The following is a 21,030-nucleotide window of genomic DNA, read 5'->3' on the forward strand; positions in this document are numbered from 1 at the left end:
GAATATAGAGGCTTTTGGGAGGTGCAATGCCTGTTTTTATTTTTTAAGCAATAATATTCATTTTTTTCCAAAGAAATGTACAGTCAGTCTGTTTGCCCCTCCAGAGCACTGTCCTCTGTCTCTCACTGTTGTGCTGGTTTGTTTGTCACTCCCTGGCTCTCTGGGTCCCAGCTGTGCCTGCTTAACCTTGTTTCTGTTATATCCAGGAGTGCTCCCACCCCAGCCCATTGCTGCCCGGCTGTTGGAACACTGTATAACACCAACACACTCGAGGCTTTCAAGGCTGCAGATAAGAAGCTACTTTTGGAACAAGCAGCAAATGAGGTTAGCTGGGAAAACATGATGTAGTCGTTGTATTTTCTGTGGTCCTCAAGGCATGGAGTTTCTGATCAGGTGCAGGGATCTGTCATAGAAACTAGTATATAGTTGGTCCTCAAAGATAGTTGGCTTCTGCGTTGGTGAGAAGGTCAGGGATAAGACACTGAGACTCTCACCTGGGTTTAGGCCAGAATACAGGGCAGTGTGTGAAAAGCTTTGCTGCTGATCTCTAATTATAACATTTTGAAACAGCTTGATCCTCTGTCTGAGAGTTCTGTTTCTATGTCCGAATGCATTTGGATTCTCTGTTCTTTGTGCCCCTGGAAGAGACTTTCTAGTCTAAGCACTATAGTGCTGTCAGAGGTGGTTGTATAGCCTCTTCAGTATCCTCAGGACTAAATCTAAACCACTCCAGATGATTTACCAGGCCCTTCATGGCCTGGTCTCTGTGGCCTTTCTGTCCTATCACTCTTGCCCTCACCTTCTTTGACCCAGTCACAGTAAATCACTTCTCATTCCTTCCTTCACCTGCTTTTGTTCTCTCCTCTTTCCTCAGGACATGATGTTCTCTCTACCTGGAATGTTTTACTTCTTCATATCTGAGTCTGTGTGAGGAATTAAAATGGGGGGACAATTTATTCCCATCCCCTCTAACCCACTTAACCGAGTGGTCTTTATGCTAGTCTTAAAAAACAAAAACAAAAAAGATTCTTGCCCTGACCAGGGAGGCTTAGTTTGGTTGAGTGCTGTCCTGTGAACTGAAAAGTCACTGGTTTGATTCTCAGTCAGGGTATATACCCAGGTTGTGGGTTCGATCACTGGTCAGGGTGTGTGCAGGGGGCAATTGATGTTTCTTTCTCTCTCCCTCTCTCTCTGAAAAATCAATAAAAATATATTTTAAAACAGACAAAAAAAATGACTCTCACTTATGTGGGTGCCATGGTTAGAGAAGGAAGTTTCCTGCCTTTGGTCTTGAAGAAGGTGTCTCTTATGTCCCTCACAATGGATGCAGCTTGTGACTCAAGTGATGATGGTTGTTCTTCTTGGCCTGCAGCTTGACTGTTCCTGGGCTCTTTGTTTTGGCTGAACATTTATCTTCTTTTTTTTTTTTTTTAATTCTCATTAGAGGATATTTTTTCCATTGATTTTCAGAGAGAGTAGAAGGAGAGAGAGAGAGAAAGAACATCAATGTGAGAGAGACACATCGTTGCCTCCCACATGTGCCCTAACTGGGGCCAGGGATTGAGCTTGCAACCGAGATGCATGCCCTTGGCTGGAATCGAACCCAGGACCTTCATCCTGTGGGCTGACGCTCTACCCACTGAGCCAAACCAGATAGGGCTTGGCTGCACATTTAAAAGGCCATCTCCAAAGTTGGGTCAGACCTTAATCCATCATGGAAAAAACAGGTTGCCCCCCACAAGAGTCCTCACTCTTTGCCTGGAGCTCAGACTTTCCCCACAGTTCCCCTCACTTGGCTTATCAGAAACTAGGGTCTGCTCTTCAGCAGAACAGCACCACAGTTGGTATTTCAATAGCAGGATCTTCTCTTTGCTTATTTCACTCTTCCATCCAAATGGTTCTTAAGACCCATTTGTTTGTCTTGCATAGTGACATAACATTTAGCAACTAATCTTAGCTACTAAAACATCTTGTGACCAGCAGCTGCTGACCAGTACCAGCTTCTGCTTCTAGTCACAGCACTTGCTGAGTATTCATGAATTTGAAGTTCATTCTCTTTCCTTCCTATCTCGGGGTGAGATAATCCCAAATAAGACTTTAAGAAATCTCCTCTGCATAGTTCAAATCACTGCCTTCCAGAGCCCTCGTTGGCTCTTTTCCCTCCCACCTCCCAGCCCAGTTTGGTGTTCCTCCCAGGAATTCTACATTCTTCTGTGATAGCACATCCTACCTTATGGTGTACTTGGACATTTATGCCTGAATCTCTCACTAGACTATAAGCTTCTTGAGGGTAGGGACTGTGTTTTTTATTTTTATAACCCTCGTGTGCCTGGTATATACTAGGAAACAAGTAAATGTTTGTTGAAGGAAATAATGAAAGGCATGAAAATGGCCTAGTTGCCTCCTCTGATGCTGAAACCCACTGAGAGGAGGCCTTTGGGTTCTCTCACTTTCCTCAGCCTGTTATGTGAGTGTGGCTGGTGGAGAGGGGTGGGAAATGGGAAGAGTGAGGTAATGACCCACTTCATTATCTGGGATAAGTGTTGCTGGGCCTGTAGGAAAGAAGAGTTTGGGGCTGTACAGCTCTGTGCTTCTCTTGAGAGTGAGAGACTCAGAGATGCCTGATATCCTACCTTGACACTTTTTTTTCCCTTCTGGCAGATATGGGAATCCATAAAATCAGGCACTGCTCTTGAAAACCCTGTTCTCCTCAACAAATTCCTCCTCTTGACGTTTGCAGTAAGTAAATGGACTCTGGGTCACACTTAGATTGTTCAAATGCCCTGGCCAAACCCATTGTGCCAATAGAACAGTCTGCTGTCTTCTCCCTGAAGCTTTTACCTTGTGTCATTCAAGTCACGGCTATTAAATGTTCATTTGGCTAGTGGCCCAATATTGCTGGCCCTTATTACCAGTGCAAAATTAATTAATTCTTACTGATCATACTGGTATACTCATACTACTGGTAATATTTGTATGGTTTATATAGTGCAGTCGTCAGACTCTTGTCATTCAGGACACCATAGAGTCAGATTCAGGAAGTAGTGGTTTGTTGTTGCTAACGTTTTTGTTAAATACAGTCCTGCAGAGCTCAGTGCTGGGTCCATTGACATAAAGAAAAGGTGATATCTTAGGAAACCCGGTCATCCCCAAGCAGCTCTAGACTAGAGGAGATGACACTACATTGCTTGTCCACACAATTATGTTTTTTTAAGAAGGAAAAATGTTTTACATAAATGAGACCTAATTAAAATGAACATTGAGGACAGCCTTAAAGAGGAAAAGAAATCACACTAGGGTAACACCTGCTGCCTAGGGCAGTAAGGGAAACAACCTGGTCTTGGTGATGGGGAAAGTGATATGGGTAGAATGTAGAGATACTAGCTACACACACACACACATATGTGTATATGTACATATATATGCACAGGCATACCTTGGAAATATTGCAGGTTTGGTTTCAGACTACTACAATGAAGCAAGTATTGCAATAAAGCAAGTCATAATCTTTTGCTGGTAGAGGGTCTTGCCTTCAATTTGTAAAATGCAACATCTGTGAAGCATAATAAAGCAAAGTTCAATAAAACACTGTATGTTTTATATGTGTGTCTCTATAATCTACATATAAAACTAATTTTTCTTTTGTAATAAAGCACAATTACATAATATTCTGTCAAGTGTATATTCTATAGATTCTTGTACAGCTAGGTTGTTTCTAATAATTACTTAAAAAAATTGCTGCAGCAAGTAATACTGGCCGTACTGATATTTTCCCCTGTGCTCATTTTATTTCTTTAGAATAAATTCTTTGGAGGGGGCATATAAACTTAAGTGTGTTACTTCACCACAGCTTTGGGCATTAACCCTCTTTCCCACATTTTTCTTTCTTTCTTTTTTTTCTCCAAGTTATAGGTCTTGCTTTTCTTCCTCCCCAACAAGTTAATCCTCATTTCCTCTGAATGCTGCCTCTGATTTACTGAAAGAATGATCCGAATCAAACTGGAGGCCATTCCAAAGGGTGGCTATCTGAAAGGAGCACATTTTCTAACCAGTTATACCGCTTTATGTGTAACAGCAGGGGGATAGAAAAAATTTTAAATTCTTTATGGGATTACTAAGGTGCAATTTGGCATTGATAATTCATCTGCAAAATTGAGTAATTTTGTAGGTTTACTACTAGAATAGATGTAAATAGTGCTAGTTAAAGATTTCTAGTTTTGTTACTTTAACATCAATACATTTTCTATACCAAGAATTCTAGTTAGTGGAATCTAACTGACAATTTGCACTTAAAGAGAAAAAATAACATTCACTCATACTTAAAGTTTCAAGGCATTTCCCAGAGTCCGTATGTGTGTTAGCCTATTGCCCTTTTATTGAGCATTCTTAGTCTGCCTTTAAAAATATTAAAAGTCTCTATCTTTTAAAATCTTCAGGCACAAAGGGCTTTATGTTTAATTTAATGGAGGCCTTTTGTATTCTGAAAAGAATCCTAAGAAATTCAAGTCTTTGGACTTTTGAGAATGACCTCATAAAGCTTCTTAGAAATTGTGAATCCTTCATCTTGAATTGTTTAACATTTTACTAAAGATCACTTATGATAAATCATTTAAGTACAAAAAGAGAGAATAATCTCTGGAGGTGTGTTTTGTTTTTTTTCCCTGCTGTTTTTAGGACTTGAAGGAACAGACACTTCATTAATTTCAGTTTTGCAGTTTCGCTATTGTCGAAAGAGAATTTATTCCTAGTTGAATTTATTCCTAGTTAGTGGCAGAATTAAAGAGTGCAGAAACTGTGATTACTAGACTTTCTCATCTAGACACACATTTATATATAAGTTTATGTTTTAAAAAGTCATCTAATATGATTTGATTTATATGAAAAGTCCAGAAAAGTCAAACCTGTAGAGACAAAATAGATTAGTGATTTCCAGGGGATGGGGAGAGCAGGGAATGGGGATTTTCTGCTAACGTAGTGATTTTCAATTTTTTTCATCTCACGGCACACATAAACTAATTACTAAAATTCTGTAGCACACTGAAAAATATATTTTTTGCTGACACGACAAAAAAAACAGGTAGAATTTTAATTAATTTAAACAGCGTACAGCTATTGTGTTGGCTGTTGTCATTTTTTTAATTTGACAATGTAAAGGAAAATAGGTCTGTGCCCCTGACTAAATAGTCAGATATTGCATGTTTTAAAAATTTTTGTGGCACACTGGTTGAAAATCGCTGTGCTAAGGGTTTTTTTTATTGTAGGGGGTGATGAAAATGTTCTTGTTAATATACTAAATATTCCAATTATATACTTTGACATCATGAATTTTATGGTGTGTGAATTATATCTCAATAAAAAAAGCTATAGGGCAGTTATCCACTTTTTATTTGTAGCACGATTCAAGAATAAATATTAATTAGCCAACTAAAGTGCATTGTGATCAGTGGTAACAGACCAGCCGGTAAGCTGTCAAATAGCAGCATAACTATGGGATCCTACACATGAGTGATTCAGGCCACAAATGCTGCAAGAATTCAGAGGCAAGAGCATTCAACCTGAGTGGAAACCGTACCTAGGACAGCTTCACAATCCTTTCTCCTGCATCTCTTTGCCCTTGTGGAAGAACAATCTCTCTCTCTCTCTCTCTCTCTCTCTCTCTCTCTCTCTCTCTCTCTGACACACACACACACACACAGTCACACGTGTGCCCATGCACGCACGCGCACCAAGACATGCACTCTCTTCTATCTTTGAAGCTCTGTAGTTCTTAGAACCTCTTCTGTGACACATACACTACTAACTTAATCTCTGCTTCCTGCAGAAAGTGAGCTCAAGGGCTGGAACTGGGTTTTATTTATCTTCTTATTGTTATTGTCCTGTACATAGCAAGTGCTTCATAGTTGTTGACTTGAATTTCACCAATAAGACATTTCTGAAAGCAACATTATCTCAGCACATATAGGTTATGAATAGCACAGCTTCTTTAATAACATGATTAAACCATTTGATTATAAAGAGAATGGTAACTGTGTTTGCAGGTCATGCCTCCCAGATGGAACATTGAATGTTTTGGTTTCATGAACAAAAGCTTAAATTTTAGAAGCAGAGTTCTGATCCCCTCTCTGCCACTTAGTATCTTTGTTTTGTTCAAGTTCTTCACCCCTCTGTAAGCTTTAGTTTTCAGTCTATAAAATGGGATGATAATAGTTGTCTCCCTGGGTGGTTTTGTGTATTAAACAATGATGACAATAGTGTCAGTTACTTACTGAGCACTTTCTGTTAGCAAGTGGCCAAAAAAGTATATTATGTTTATCGTGAGATAGCAATGTGTAGTGTGTGGGAGTGAAATTCAGTATCTATCATGAGTTCTATTGGAGATGAGAATTTCTGACAAGCTGGTCATATCTTGTGTGCATCAGTTTTTCTGTCTTACGTGGTTATGGGAAGTTACATTAATAGATGCTTTCAATTTAGTCATAGGTGCTATTCTGATATCCTGTTATATTTTTTCTTCTAGGATCTGAAGAAGTACCACTTCTACTACTGGTTTTGCTCTCCCGCTCTCTGCCTTCCTGAGAGTATACCCCTCATTCAGGCACCAGTGGGCTTGGATCAAAGGTTTTCACCAAAACAGGTATCAACAAATAAAGCAAAATGCAGGTACAATTGGGTTTAACGTGCAAGCTCAGTTTATCTAGTACATTCTAAAGACAAATAGGCACTTGTCTGAATGAAGAGGTAGTCACTGTGAAATCTTCCAAAGATGGTACTAGCAGACTTATTTCCAAAATGTTTGTAAAATCATTTTGAAGAAGTAGTGAGCAATAATTTTCCAGGTTTTCTATGACATTTGGTAAAATTCTAAGCCAGTAGGGAGGAATTATAGGAACATTTTAAAAAGACTGTAAGAATTTTCTAAAATGTGGTCTTCACTTCAGTGGGGGGAATCATAAGGCAATATAACTTTGGGATGAGGGTCTTTGAAACCAAATAGAAGACATTCTCCTTCCCTCATACCAAGTTGCAGAACTTCTGCATCAGGAATGATACATGCAGAGCTAGTTTTTACGGTTTAAGAAAGATAATAAGGTCATTAGAGACGGTCCCGGGAAGAGCAATGAAAATAATCAGGCTGATAGAACACAGACCCTAAACCAAAGAATTCTGACTGTTACTGAAGCAAAAATTGAGTGGCAAGATGATTTGAATTCATAAAGCACATTACTCACTAAAACCCTGAATTCTGAAGCCAGGGAGCGCTTACTGATTGAAAAATAATGTTTGTTTACTAAGAAAAATCAAAGGTTGTGGTTTTGTGGAACTAATTTCCCAAGGAGAAATATAAGTTGGGGGAAAGGATTATGCATGGGGATTGACTGCTGATGGGTGTGAGGTTTCTTTTAGAAGGGACAAAAGTGTCCTCAAATCATTTTGGTTACAATTGCATAATCCTGTGAACATGCTAAAAACAGCATTTAATTGTGTACTGTAAATGGGTCAATTGTTTGGTAAGTGAATGTGTCTCAATAAAGTTGTTAAAGATTATGGAAAGGTTCAGGGTAAAATTCAGCAATGGTAGAGTCATGCTTGGTTATCCTAGAAGAGGAATAATGTTTGGATACCTCTCTCAACCTTTGTGGTTTACATCTTAGAGAACCACCATGCTGTACCATAAAATGTCGCTTTGTGCCCCTAAGACACACCATCATACATGTGAAAAATGTTATGTAAAAGTGAAGTGACATTTATGGTCATTTGCTGCAAAAGAGTAATGGGTGTGATCAGTCATTTCTAGTCCTCTGGCTTGAAATTACTTTTTATTTTATGTTAATTTTTAGCTCAGAACCAGATATGTGATTCCTGGAAAATAACTCAATGTTTCCTATTTTCAGATTCAATCCCTTGAGTACGCATATGATGATCTTTGTCAAGCTGAAGGCGTTCCAGCGCTACCTTACTTCTTAATCAAGTATAATGAGAACACGGTGCTGGTTTCCTTGCTTAAACACTACAGTGATTTCTTCCAAGATCAAAGAACAAAGGTCAGAGAAACTCTGAGTATCATTTTATTATCTAATAAAAAAACAACAACACCCGACATTCATGTTAGGATAGACCACTGCAAAATTCACACTCATTGATTTCTTTAGCCCTCCAATGAATGTTTCAGAACATTTCATTATCTTCACCCTCTCCCACCCTGCAGTTCCCAGATCAGCTCCTGCTCTAGATTTTTCTAGCTCTGTTGCACCTCAGAGTAATTTTTGATTCCTTGCTTCCCATTAGTGATGAAGTTATTTCAGTTTTCCTTCCCAATATATTTTGTATCTATGTTTTAATTTATTCCCAGAGCTACCACTAAAGCTCAGGCCCTGATTATCTCACTCCTGGACAGGAAGAGTCTTCTTACTTCCATCTTGCACAGCACTACTGAAAAAGGGCCTTCCTCAAACTGCTCACATTCGCTATATCTTCATTGATCAAGGGTTAATGGCGTCTTCCTTCTGACTCCAAGCTAACTTTCCTGCCTTGTATTTCACCACCTTCTTCTTAAACCATGGCTGCAAATAAGCTTGTCTGTATTTTATCAGACAACCCCCCTGCAATCAACTATATCTAGAACCTTTTCTATATCTCTCTTTATCCTCATGTTATATCATCTTCCTGAAACATATTCTATCTGTGAAAATCCTAAGAAACTCTTTTTATTGAAATTCTACCTCCACTGTGAAGCCTTCTCATGGTGGGGCCATGTGTAACCTAAGCTTTTCTGATCTCATGGCACTTATTCCCTGATCCTCATTTTCTACACAGCTCCATTCTACAAGTTACTTTTTGTTAGTCTGTAAGCTCATAGAGGGCAGGGACTATGTCTACATTGTGTGTAGCATCTTAGGCACTCAATAAAATTTTGAATGAATGAAAGAATAATGTAAGTGTCCTTTACAGGTGATGAGATATATAGTAAGCTATCTTAACCATACAAGAGATTGTAAATTAAAAATTAAAAATTGATTAGTATTATGAATTTGAAATCAACTGTGTAATTTTAATAGCCATGTAGGTCAATCAGAACTGAGAGGAGAGAGACCTCTAACTGATGGTCTGATTATTCCTTAGCCTGAATTTAAGATACCTTTTTTTAAAATACACTCTTTTTCAGAGGAAGCCCTTTTTAAATTGATGACTGAGGATTGAAGTTTTATTAAAATTCTTTTCTTTTCCCCCAGGCAGTTTCACAGAACTGTAGCTAAATTAGTAGCAATGAGACCAACCATTAATAATTTAAAGTCTAGTCTAAAGTGAGGTCCTGTTGTGATAGCAGGCAGGATTAAATGGCCTGTGTTTGAAGGCAACTGTAATTCAGGACGTGTGTGGTAAATAATATGTCCTCCCCCAAAGTGCACCTCTACCAAAATAATAACTGTTTGCAGAGCATTTTACTTTTTAAAAGGGGCTTTAACACAATTGACCTTGCAATAACTTTGTGAAATAGGTGTTATTAGTGTCTGCATTATCTATTTAATGAAAATGAGACTCAGAGTCAGATGGCCAAGTGGTCTGATTCCAATCTCCTGTGCTTTCTTCCAGTCCATTCTCTCATCATTTGGGCAGAGATTGGCCTTTGGAATCAAATAGATCTGGATTTGGCACCCAACATTGCCATTTAGTAGCTTGGTGACTTTGGGGAATTTGCATGATCTTTCTTTAGTTTAGTCTACCTGTTGAACAGTGGTAATACTACCTCCTATAGGCTTTGTAAAGGTCAGACAAGATAATGTAAATAAAATGCCCAGCAGGTGCTTAGTATGCATCCACTTCCTTTCTTCCTCAACAGCAACATCTTTTCAAGGACTGAACAAATCTCTGGAGTCTCCTTTGAAGTTCTCTGGGCAAGTTTACCAGTGTCCTGACCCTGAGACCAACCACCTGCCAAGTTCAGGCGTAGAGGTCTTCACTGGGTTAGGGTCACATCTCAGGAAAGCCTAGAATTGCTCAGCGCGTGTGTTCTCACAGAACCTGAGGTTTTCTAGGGAGATGAGACATGACTTGTGGAAAGTTAACGAGAAATTCAGCTAGCAGAAGAGAAGTGCCAATGAAATTATATGGATGATACTTTGGTTGTTTATCTGTGCCCTGTCTTGTTCTAGAAAGGTTCACCAGAAACTGTGCAGATGGGTGGCCTTATAGGAATTTCACGGCCTCCTAGGCGACCTCCCCATCTGTGGTCCTGAATGTCTTATCCATCCCTCACAGTGCTGCCCAAATGCATTTTCTAACATGTAAATTTGATCATATCAATTTTCTACTTAAAACTGTTCTATGGTTCCTGTTGACTTCAGGATAAAGTAAAACAAATTAGGTTGGCATTTGGGGCCTCTTCAAACCAGTTCCTGCCTATCTAGCTTCATCTCCCAATATTCCCTCAGGATGCATCCTATGTTCTGGCTATAACTATGCTTTCCAAATGCCCCATGCTTCCCCCAACCTCTACCTTCAGACATGCCTTTCTCTCTGTCTCCCTTCCTTCACCTGTTTAGGATCTCACTCGCTTTCTGGTTCATCACTGTTTGATAGCCTTCATCTATGTTCAGGTAGCAGCCTTTCTCCTAGCACTGACTGAGCTCTCATGTCATTGTTGGTTTATCTGCCTGCCCCCTCTCCCTGACCAGCCTGTGGACAACTTTAGCACAGAAATCACGTTTGACCCCACACTGAGTCCTCAACATTTAGTGGAATGCCAAACACTTCATGGGCACCTGATGTGTGAATGTTGAGAGGAGGAGAGACCATTTTGGACTGGTCTAGCCACAAAAGGCTTCAGGGAAAGTAGATCTCTGTATAATCTAAACATCACTTCATTTGAAGTCATTCCTGCTTTAATTGTTATTAATCTAGTTCACTGTTTTACATAAAGTTCTCTTTAGTGTTTCTGATTCATGAAGTGTCCTTGAAGGCTTTTGCCCTGACCTTCAAAAAATAGGCATTCTTTTCAGTGTGAACTCCTGCAGTTGTGCTCTGGCTTCGTGTTTTACTCTTTTATCTGCCTCCTCCTCTTACGAGCACTTTGAAACCCCTGGGGAAGTCACTGTTTCTCTGAGAGCCTTGGTGTCCTCACATGTAAGATGGAGAAATGTTGGCATCCCTCCAAGTTTCTCACTTTTCAGTCTGTTTTCTTTTCTGGGGGATCTCTTTGTGCTCGCGATGCCTGTAACCACTTCCTCCATTATGCCCCCTCTGGACCCCAGACCATGTTATCCAACTGCCTGCTTTCTCCAGCCCCTCAAATTGAATATCTTCAAGCTGAACTCATGATCTTCATCTCAGATCTGGTCTCCTTCTGGGCATCAATGTCTTGTAGTGATACCACCTCCCATCTAGTCATGAGAGCCAGAAATCGGGACAGCCTACCCCTGAAGAGGGCACACTGCCCACTTAGCCAGCAGCAGCTGCAGCTACTGTGTCCTAAGTTCTGACTATGTGCCCACCACAGAGCTGGTTCCTTCAACACCCTGCAAAGTCAATAGTATTGTTCCCATTTTATAGATGAGGAGAAGGGAAACGAGGCTAGGAAATGGAAGCCTCTTCACATGTGAATGACCTTACCTCCTACAGTCAGAGTGCTTCCCGTAATGGAAAAAGAAGCAGTCACTTTTCTCTCACTAGCTCACAGCATGTTGTGATCGAGTAGGAAGGCCAGATTTTGGGTCCCAACTGCAACTTCATGAGCTAAGGTCTCTGAGTCTCAGTTCCCTCCTCATGTCCAAGTGTACAAGTAATAATACCCTCTTCCTCATAGATGGTTGTGAGAATTAAGAGATGATAGATATAAACAGGCTTTCTTAAGTTTTACTCACATGTTACAGTTGTTCCCACTGTATTTTCTAAGAATAAGTTTGTCAGTTTTCATTTTCAAAGGAAAATTCTTTCTTTGAATTAACTTCAGTCTCTAGCTATTCTATAAGAATGGAATATTGAGACCCTGAGTCATGCTGCCAACTTTTGCCTTTACCAAAGAAAGGCAAACTTCCTTGCCTTTTTGGATTTCAAAAATATCTGAAGAAATTAGGAGTAGTCCACCTGCAGGAGAAGCCCTCCTGAGATTTGCAGAGATACTAATTCAGAAGTCCCTAGATGATCCAGGAAGGTTTTTACCAGTTCAGTGCTTTCTTTAAATTAAAAATCAGTAGCAAATGCATCTTTGATTGGTTTTCTCTCATTTCTTGGCTGACTTATGGTTGTTAAGATGATTGCTTAAGGCCAAACTTTGACTGTTACTGATAGTTAAAAATACCTGTTAAATTATGACTCAATGATCATATTTATGTGTGTCTTTAGATGTATATACACATATGGTTAACTAAAACAAAAGTTTAACAAAATAATACTTTACTAGGTGCTTATTTTCTACCCTATTCTGTTTTATCTTTTTGAAAAATGCTAGTTGTGACCCACTAAATGATTTAGGACTCACAAATAGCTTATCACCTGTGTTTTGGACAATGCTGTGTACCTATTTTTAGGATACTAGCAGATAAGTGAACTGTACTAGGCATGGTTCCATTCATTATTTTTATTTATACTTGTGTCTTTCTATTTTTGAAGTATTACAAAGCTCCTCAACTATTTAAGTTTTTGGATTTTTTTAAAGTAAGCGTTTTGTATATTTCCTTCTGATTTTTTTCTGCCTATTTTTTAACAACTAAGATTCTGTTTTATTGTAGCAGTTTAGCGTAATAGTATTATACTCCTCAGTTCCCTCCTCATATCAACATCCTTTTAAATAGATATATTTGGTAATTTATTTTACCAAATTATTCACATTTAGATTTCTCATAATTATTTACTATTAGGAGCTTCTTTGTGCATGAAATTCCTCCCCTCCTTCCTATTTTAAATTATTTCCTTAGATTTCTAGATGTGGAATTACTGGGTTGAAGAGTTTGAACATCTTAAGGCTTGTAATCAGTGATGTGCTGGTGAATGTTTGACAATTGGCTTTTGGGTTAGGGGGACCCTGATTTTGTAGTGTTTGCTTATTTTCATGGTGTCGGTAATCCCATCACAGCCAATTTCAAGCCACCATTTCGAAGTCACATGCAGAGATGGGAAGAGAGAAAGGCGTAATTGGCTCTCCCAAGCCTGTTTGAGCCAGCTCTAGCACACCACTGCTTATAATAACTGTTGCCCCAAACTGCCAGTTTCTCTCCTACCAACAGTGTACGCTTACCAGCATTGAGTGTTACATACATTTTACGCGTTTGGTCAGTTGAAAACAAGCATTGTTTAAGTTCTTATTTCCCTCAATAAAATGTTGATTCCACTTATCAGTCATGGTCGCACCGTATTGCTACAACAAATAGTTCTTATGATTGCATTAAAAACAGCCCATATAGCTATTCCATTGCCAATCTTTTTGGACAGCTTGTTTGAGTCTTTTATTCTCTTCAGAGCAGTTATTGAAGATTGGATGTTTGGGAAATATTTTGTAATTTCAAAAACATTAGGCTTTAATTCTAGGGCTTTAGAGCAATAGCATTGGTATGCTTTTAATGGACTCTTAGCGATTTTTTCATTTTGGCAGTTGTCTGTGACATCACCGGGCATTAGCGCTATGAATGATTTTCTTATACTTTTAAAATATGTAATTTCCTTTGCGCATTTCCTGTTATATCAAATGTTTGGGTAATAGCCATTGGTCAGATACACATGTTTTATGGGATCAGTGTGGAAATTTCTCAAGACACTCAAGTTGACAGTTTTCACCCCCTTTTCTTTCTCATGTACTTTTCCAGCAAATTGCTGGGTAGACCATAGCCAGATCATGACTGGACCACTTCAGTGAGTTGTATGCTCTCAGCCAAGTGGAAATAAATATTTATTTTATAAACCTTTTAAGCAAAGTATTTTTCCAATTATATTTTGCTTCTTTCTGCTGATTTGTATTATAAAAGGATGTGATTTGTCCAAGTTTATGCAATGAATTTGCGGCAAAGCCAGTTCTAGAACCCAGAACTCCTAGTCAATGATGATTTTTGGTTGCCATTTAAAAAAATTTTTATTGATTACCTAAAGAGTTAAGCTGGCTTCCTAGCATTGTGCTGACTAATTTCTATAATGACTGAGCTTCCTGATTTAGTTGCTAAAGCACTTACAGGTTTTGGAGTCACTTTAGAAAAATCAAAGGAATATTAAATTATGTTCAGCCTAGTGTCAAATGGATTCTGTCATTTTTCTGTCCAGATGCTTGCCTCATGTGAGTAGGAGAGTTACTTCAAAGCATTTTCACGCTGACCTCCCTTTATGGGTAAGTGATAGATTTTTCTTTAGCAGTTCATTCCTGCTCTGTAGCTCATCTTAGGTCATGTTGCTCTAAGAACTTATTCCTGGTCTTTTCGGCTCAAAAAAAGATTTCTTTTTTTCTTACTACCTTCATACCTCATTGCCTTTGTATTTAGTGTCAGAAATATGCTCATTCTTTGAAATTAGGCATCCACTTGTAGTATATAACATTCTAATTTATATAATTTAAGTACCACTTAGTCCCAACTCTACATTTGCAGTTGATAAAACCTAGACCCAGAGAATATATGATAAACTAGAACTTATCCACTTCTTCTCTCTACCAGTTAGGAAAAGATAACTTTGATACATACTGAAGATAGATAGCTTTATAATGGTGATGGATTGAACTGAACAGATAGGTGAGTGAAGGTACTACAATAGAGTTTATTTATATTGCATTATAGTCACCATCTGTTGAGTGCTTGCCTGTGTCTGTGCTCAAGTGCAGGTAAGAATTATCGTATGGATGAGAAAACTAAGGCATAGAGAGGTTAAGTAAATTGCCAAGGGTTGCACGAGAGTAACTCTGAACGTTTGATGAGAGCCCAGGTTTATGGAGTCACATATGAAAACTGAAACTCAAAGTCTCTATACAAATGGCATTTTTTGGATTGATGTTGTCTAGGTTCTTCCTAAATAAGTTGAATAGCCGTAAAATTGAACCTTAATATAATCTGTGTTGTTTTATAACTTATGTAGGATTTTTTCCTCTTTAATGTTCTTTGAAGTTCTATAATTCTGGAGCTAAAAGGAATCCTTTGAGATAAAATGATTCAACCCCTTCATTTTACAGGTGAGGAAAGAATTTCCCCAAGGTCTTAAAATCAATTAGCTATAGGGTTAGGACATATACTGCTCCAACCAGTAGTTTTGTGTATGTGTAGTTTTTATTTTTACTGTATCAGGCCATTTCTTTTCTAACTCATTTCAAATGTTAGAGAAGTCGAATGTTAATTTTCTCTGATGAATTTTTTTTTTTTTTTTGATTGAAGTTGAAGCGATGATTGCTTTTGTAGTTTATCCAGCAGATAACATGTGTCACTACTGAATCATGGGGAAGACAATAGGACCTACTTCATAGAGTTGTAGTGAGGATTAGGTGAGATGGTACTGAACATGAAACCCTGCACATGGGTATTGCTTCTAACAACATTATTAGTGACTCCGAATCTCCAGTGGTGAGACTAGCCATCTGTTTGTATAAAATGCCTGAGTGATTCAGATAAAATTGAGTCTTGGAGGAGTTGACTAATTTTCCCTAGGCCACTCATTGAGTAAGGGGCAGTATTCAGAATAGTCTCTGCAAGTTCTATTTTTTAAAGCTTCCTAGATCCTGAGGTTTTATCTCTCCATGGAAAAGGAAATCTCAAATAAAGGTATCCTATATTTTCCGAAAGGATGGCCATACCTATGAATCTGTTTATATTGAATTAAATATGACTCTACTTGCATTTAATACATGAAAATGCATCTAGGCAAAATGCGTCAGTCTTGGGAATAAGAAAATTTATAGCGCAGAAGGCAGCAAATGTATTTGAAAGAATGTCTTTGAAATAATGCAGTAATTATCTGATAAGACAATAATAGTAAGACATTTTCAGAGATTTATTGGGCACAGGTGAAGACTACTTAATTGTCCTTGAATAGAAAACAGAAAAAAGTTGTGCGACATCAGTACAGTGGAATGCCATTCAGCTACTGATGATAGTGGTTGTAGAATGACACTTATTAATATGGAAGAGAGTTCACAATAGAATAATAGATATAAAACAATATTTATAGCATGATTTCCACTTTTGTTTAAAAGTTGTAATAATAAAAATATATTTATGTAAAGAATAAAGTTAAGGGAAGTTACACACCAAGGTGTTAATAGTGTTTCTCTCTGGATCGTGTTGTTATGGCCTCCCTTCCTCCCTCCCTTCCCTCATTGTCTCTCTTTCTGTCTTTGTTTTATCTGAATATTGGTTAAGCTCCTTCTTTGTGGCTGACACTGTACTCAGCACTTTGGTAAATAAATGGAAGTGTTTGGGCTGATCCCGTTCTTACAGAACTAACTGGATCTAGACTAATTACAAGTTTGTCTGCCATGTTTCTATTTAACCCACGGGTATACCTATAAAGGACACCTGGGGTTAACTTACGGTTCTCTGCCAGCCATCTTTCCTTCCTCCTTCCTTTCATCCTTTCATCCATCATCCATCCATCATTTAGAAATCCATCCATCCATCTATCCATCTGTTTTCATCATTCAACAAGCATTCACTAAGTATCTGCTATGTATCTATGAACTGATCATGGGAAGATGAAAAAGATACTTCTCTTTTTTAGATGCTCATCATCTTGTTTTTAAAAAAAATATTTTTATTGATTTTTAGAGAGAGAGGAAGGGAGGGGGAGAGAGAGAAACATCGACCCCTGCCTCCCACATGCTCCCCCCTCTCCCAGGGATCAAGCCCACAACCCAGGCATGTGCCCTGACAGGGAATTGAACCGGCAATCATTCAGTGCATGGGATGACACTCAACCAACAGAGCCACACAGGGCAGGTTTTTTTTTTAAATAAACTTTTTATTTTGGAATAATTTTAGATTTACAGAAAAGTTGCAAAGATAGTGCAGAGAGTTCCCATATTCCTTCACTCTGATTTTAGTTTTTTGTAGGTTTTCTTTTTGTTTGTTTTTTATGATTAGACTGGGATTATGGGTTTTTAGAAAGAATACCACTGAGGTAAAGTGCCCTTTTCATCACATCCTATCTGGGAGTATCTGATATCCATGTAGCGTCCCTGGTGATGTTGAACTTGATCACTTGGTTAAAGTAGAATTTGCCAGGTTTCTCCACTGCATAGTTACTAATTTTTCTTTAGATGTGATTCACTAACTCCAGCCACTCTCAATGATTAAGCTCTACTCCTGGAGGGGGCAGTATGTATCTACATATATTGTTTGGAAATCTTCTGTAAGGAAGACTTGTTCCTTTACCTTTATATACTTATCTATCCCATCATTTATATCAGAATGGACTCATAGATATTTACTTTATACTATGGATTATAATCCTATACTATATTATTTATTTTGTTGCCCATATTGGTTCAACCTTGGCCATTGAGATAGCTCTTTCTCTTGGCTCTGGTGATCTCTTGACATCTCCCATCCTTTTGTTTATTGAGCACTTCCTTACTTTCTGATATACAAGGTGCTCCAGGTTCCTCTTGTATTTTTCCAGCCTCAGCCCTAGAATTAGCCATGTATCCCAAGGAGCTGTGATTCCTTTTGTTGGATAATGGTACTTAGAAATTGAGACCTAGGTGTTTAGTGTTCATTGTCTTTTGAGAGAAAGAAGACAGAAAAAGTGAAAAATGGTGTGTATAATGTTCAAAATGCTGTGGAAGCAGAGGGAACAGAGGCACTACTTTAGCCAAGGGGAGACAGCACTGAAGAAATGGCATTTGAAGTTGAGTCAAGTTTTCCAGACAGAGGTCAGAGTTTTGGGAGTTGGAATGGGAAGGGATGGGAGGAAACATGTCAGCAATCAAGGGCATCTGGCTTTTGAATTTGACCTGGCTTTAGATTTATAATGGTAGTGGCCCTGAGATTTCCTCATATAAAAATTAGTAATTTTCACAGATTATGTCTCTTTAAGAGAGGATTTTCTCTATGTGAGCCCTGACAGTTGACAGTCTTCCCTCCCTCCCTCCTTCTCTCCTTCCCTGTCTTCCCTCAGTCTTTCTTCCTTTTACATGTATCTAGTTCCTGCTCTCTGCCAGGCCCGTGCAAGGTACAGGGGTACAGAGAAGACTGACAGCTTCTGCCATCAGGGAGTTCTGTAGTCTACACTTATATCATTTTTGCTTTCTTCCCTTCCCTTTAGCCCCTCACTGAGCATCTAATTGTTAATGCTTTTGCAGAACAGCATAAAAAGTGAAGAGGAAGTGTTAGCAATGTCTGTATTGTGAATCTGACATGATACTTGATTCACTCAGAAAGTCTTTTCTGTTCACAGATAACAGTTGGTGTATACGATCCCTGTAACTTAGCCCAATACCCTGGATGGCCTTTGAGGAATTTTTTGGTCCTAGCAGCCCACAGATGGTACGGTATTTATGTGTGTGTCTGTGTGTCTGTCTATATGTTTTTGACAATGTGTCTGCCTATATTTGCATTTTTTTCATTTCTGGCACACAAACCAGATTATAAGTCAATAAATTAGTTGTGAACTGATTTCCATCAGTGGTGAGCCCCTAAGCAGGGCTGTTATGGAGCTGCAGACTGTGACCATAGTGTACTAAAGATATTTTAGAATATGGCAGGGCAAGTAGCCAGAGGTCCTGACCCTGAAATTCTTCAGCCCTCCTTTCAGCTGTCTGGTTGCTTTCAAATAAGATTATCCTGTTGCTCTAGCCTCCTTTTGTCCTAAACCTAAAATAGCTTAAACAAAGGGTATCTATTGGGCCGATATACATTTGAAAAGATGCTCAACATAATTGATCATCAAGGAAAAAAAATGAGATCTTACTCATTAATAGAGATAATAAGATACAATAATGAGATACTGCTATATACCCACCAGCACGACTTAATAAATGACAATAGCAAGTGTTGTTGAAGTTGTGGAGCAATTGGAACTCTCAGACACTGCTGGAAAGCTGGCAATATCTATCAAAGTTAGAAATATCTGTAGCTCAACAGTTTCACTCTCAGGTATATGTCGCATATAAATGCTAACTCAGATACAAGCAAAACACATACCAAGAATGTTTATAGCCAGGAGGCTCAGTTGGTTGGAGCATCATCCCATACACTAAAAGGTTGTGGGTTCAATTCCTGGTCAGGGCACATCCCTAGGTTGCAGGTTCGATCCCCAGTTGGGGTGCATATGGGAAGCAACCAGTTAATGTTTCTCTCTCACATTGATGTTTCTCTCTCTCTCCACCCCCTTTTTCTCTCTCTAAAAATCAATTAAAAACATATCTTTGGGTAAGGATTTAAAAAAAAGAATGTTTATAGTAGTATTATTCTTAATAACCCAAAACTGGAAATAACCCAGATGTCATTCAACAATGAAATGGAATGGAATAAATTGTGGTTTATTCATTGCAATGGAATGCTATTTTATGAATTTGAGTGGACTACCAATACATGTATCAGTATAGATGAGTTTAAAAAACAATGTTGCTCAACAATTTCACTCTCAGGTATATATCGCATATAAATGCTTGAGTGAAATAAGCTGGATATAAAAGAATATATACTCTATGATTCCATCTATGTGACGGTCAAAATATGCAAAACCCATGTATGGACTTTATTAGAGTAGTAGTTATTTTTGAAGGGGTGGTTAATAACTGGGAGAAGCTATGAGACAAGCTCCTTTGTATTTAAAATTTGTGTACTTTGCTTTGTGGCTGCTTTACTTAAGTGAAAGTTTACTTAAAAAAAAAAAATGAAGATAGCCCAGCCTGCATGGCTCAGCGGTTGAGTATCTACCTATGATCCAGGAGATCACAGTTTGATTCCCGATCAAGGCACATGCCTGTGTTGCACGCTCAGTCCCCAGTAGGGGGCATGCAGGAGGCAGCCGATTAATGACTCATCACTGATGTTTCTATCTCTCTCCCTCTTCCTCTCTCTGAAGTCAATAGACTTTTTTCTTTTTTTAAATTATAAAAAAGTGAAGATAGCTAGCTAAGTTATAGATTGTCCCCAGAGGGAGAATGGTTATACTTACTTATCCAGGTGGTCAGTCTATATAGTGCAAATGGGCTTCCAGCTACTGAGGTGTGGTTTCGTAGGATGTAAGCTCAGATGGAGAGAAGGGTGACCAGAAGAACCCATGCATGCCCCAGCCGTTCTTTTTAGTGTCTTGTGAGTTTTTTTCTCTTACATTTAAGATTCATTATTTATGATTGTTATATAAAATTCACCTAGAAAGAAATCATAGCCTATTCAGCCTTCAGCCTGTAAGCACTGAGCCAAATGAAGAATATGTGGATGTGTTCAGAATTTCTCAAAGGTTAAGGCCATCCCCCAAGAGTGTCAGGGAAGCATAATTACAATGAGCTGAATTCTCTCCACCTGGGTTTGCTGAAGTTCTTATGTGAGCTCTTTCTTTTCCTTTCTTAAAAACAACAATGACAACTGGGACCTGACACAAGGAGGAGGAGTTTCCAGTCTGTTGAAGTCCTCTGCTTCCGGGACCGCACCATGCAGGGGGTTAGAGACATCACCCACAGCATCATCTTTGAAGTGAAGCTTCCAGAAATGGCATTTAGCCCAGGTAATTTGCTGGTCTCTGAGAAAGCATATAATTATTATTTATCAGAAACCTAATCAGGTTTAACTTTCCTTTCATCCTTTCACATTGGCAGCAGAAGGGAGGGAAAAGTACAATTTCTACCTCTTTGTCAATGCAATCACCTCCCTTGAACAGAGGGCAGCTCTGCTAGTCTGATAGGAACAAAGGCAAAGATTGTCCCCAGGAAATGTCCTCCTTAAGGATGTTTTATTCCCCTAGTTTTGTTTTTGTTTTTGCTTAAGACACAGTCTTTATTCCTGACCCTTCTTAAAGGAAAAATGAAGTATTAACACACTGACTTATTTATTTGTTACAAACTTAAAGTTGTATGTGACTTTATTCTCCATACAGTAAACGAGCGAGTAAAAGTGCCAATTCTTTTTC

General features: G+C 38.6%; 1 protein-coding gene across 3 annotated transcripts in view; it reads left to right on the forward strand.

The window, feature by feature from the left end:
• Window positions 1-21,030, forward strand: part of ATG7 (autophagy related 7) — a 217,419-nt gene that overhangs the window by 28,416 nt on the left and 167,973 nt on the right. For 2 of the 3 annotated variants that reach the window (XM_081159430.1, XM_081159431.1), the window contains 6 exons: window positions 207-324; window positions 2,662-2,739; window positions 6,518-6,634; window positions 7,893-8,042; window positions 18,355-18,443; window positions 20,507-20,628. In XM_081159430.1, coding sequence (XP_081015556.1) covers window positions 207-324; window positions 2,662-2,739; window positions 6,518-6,634; window positions 7,893-8,042; window positions 18,355-18,443; window positions 20,507-20,628 — 674 coding nt within the window. The remainder of the gene's footprint in view (window positions 1-206; window positions 325-2,661; window positions 2,740-6,517; window positions 6,635-7,892; window positions 8,043-18,354; window positions 18,444-20,506; window positions 20,629-21,030) is intronic. The other variant, XM_081159432.1, reaches the window with a different exon arrangement.

This window comes from Miniopterus schreibersii, assembly GCF_964146895.1.
Source record: "Miniopterus schreibersii genome assembly, chromosome: 15".
NCBI lineage: Eukaryota > Metazoa > Chordata > Mammalia > Chiroptera > Miniopteridae > Miniopterus > Miniopterus schreibersii.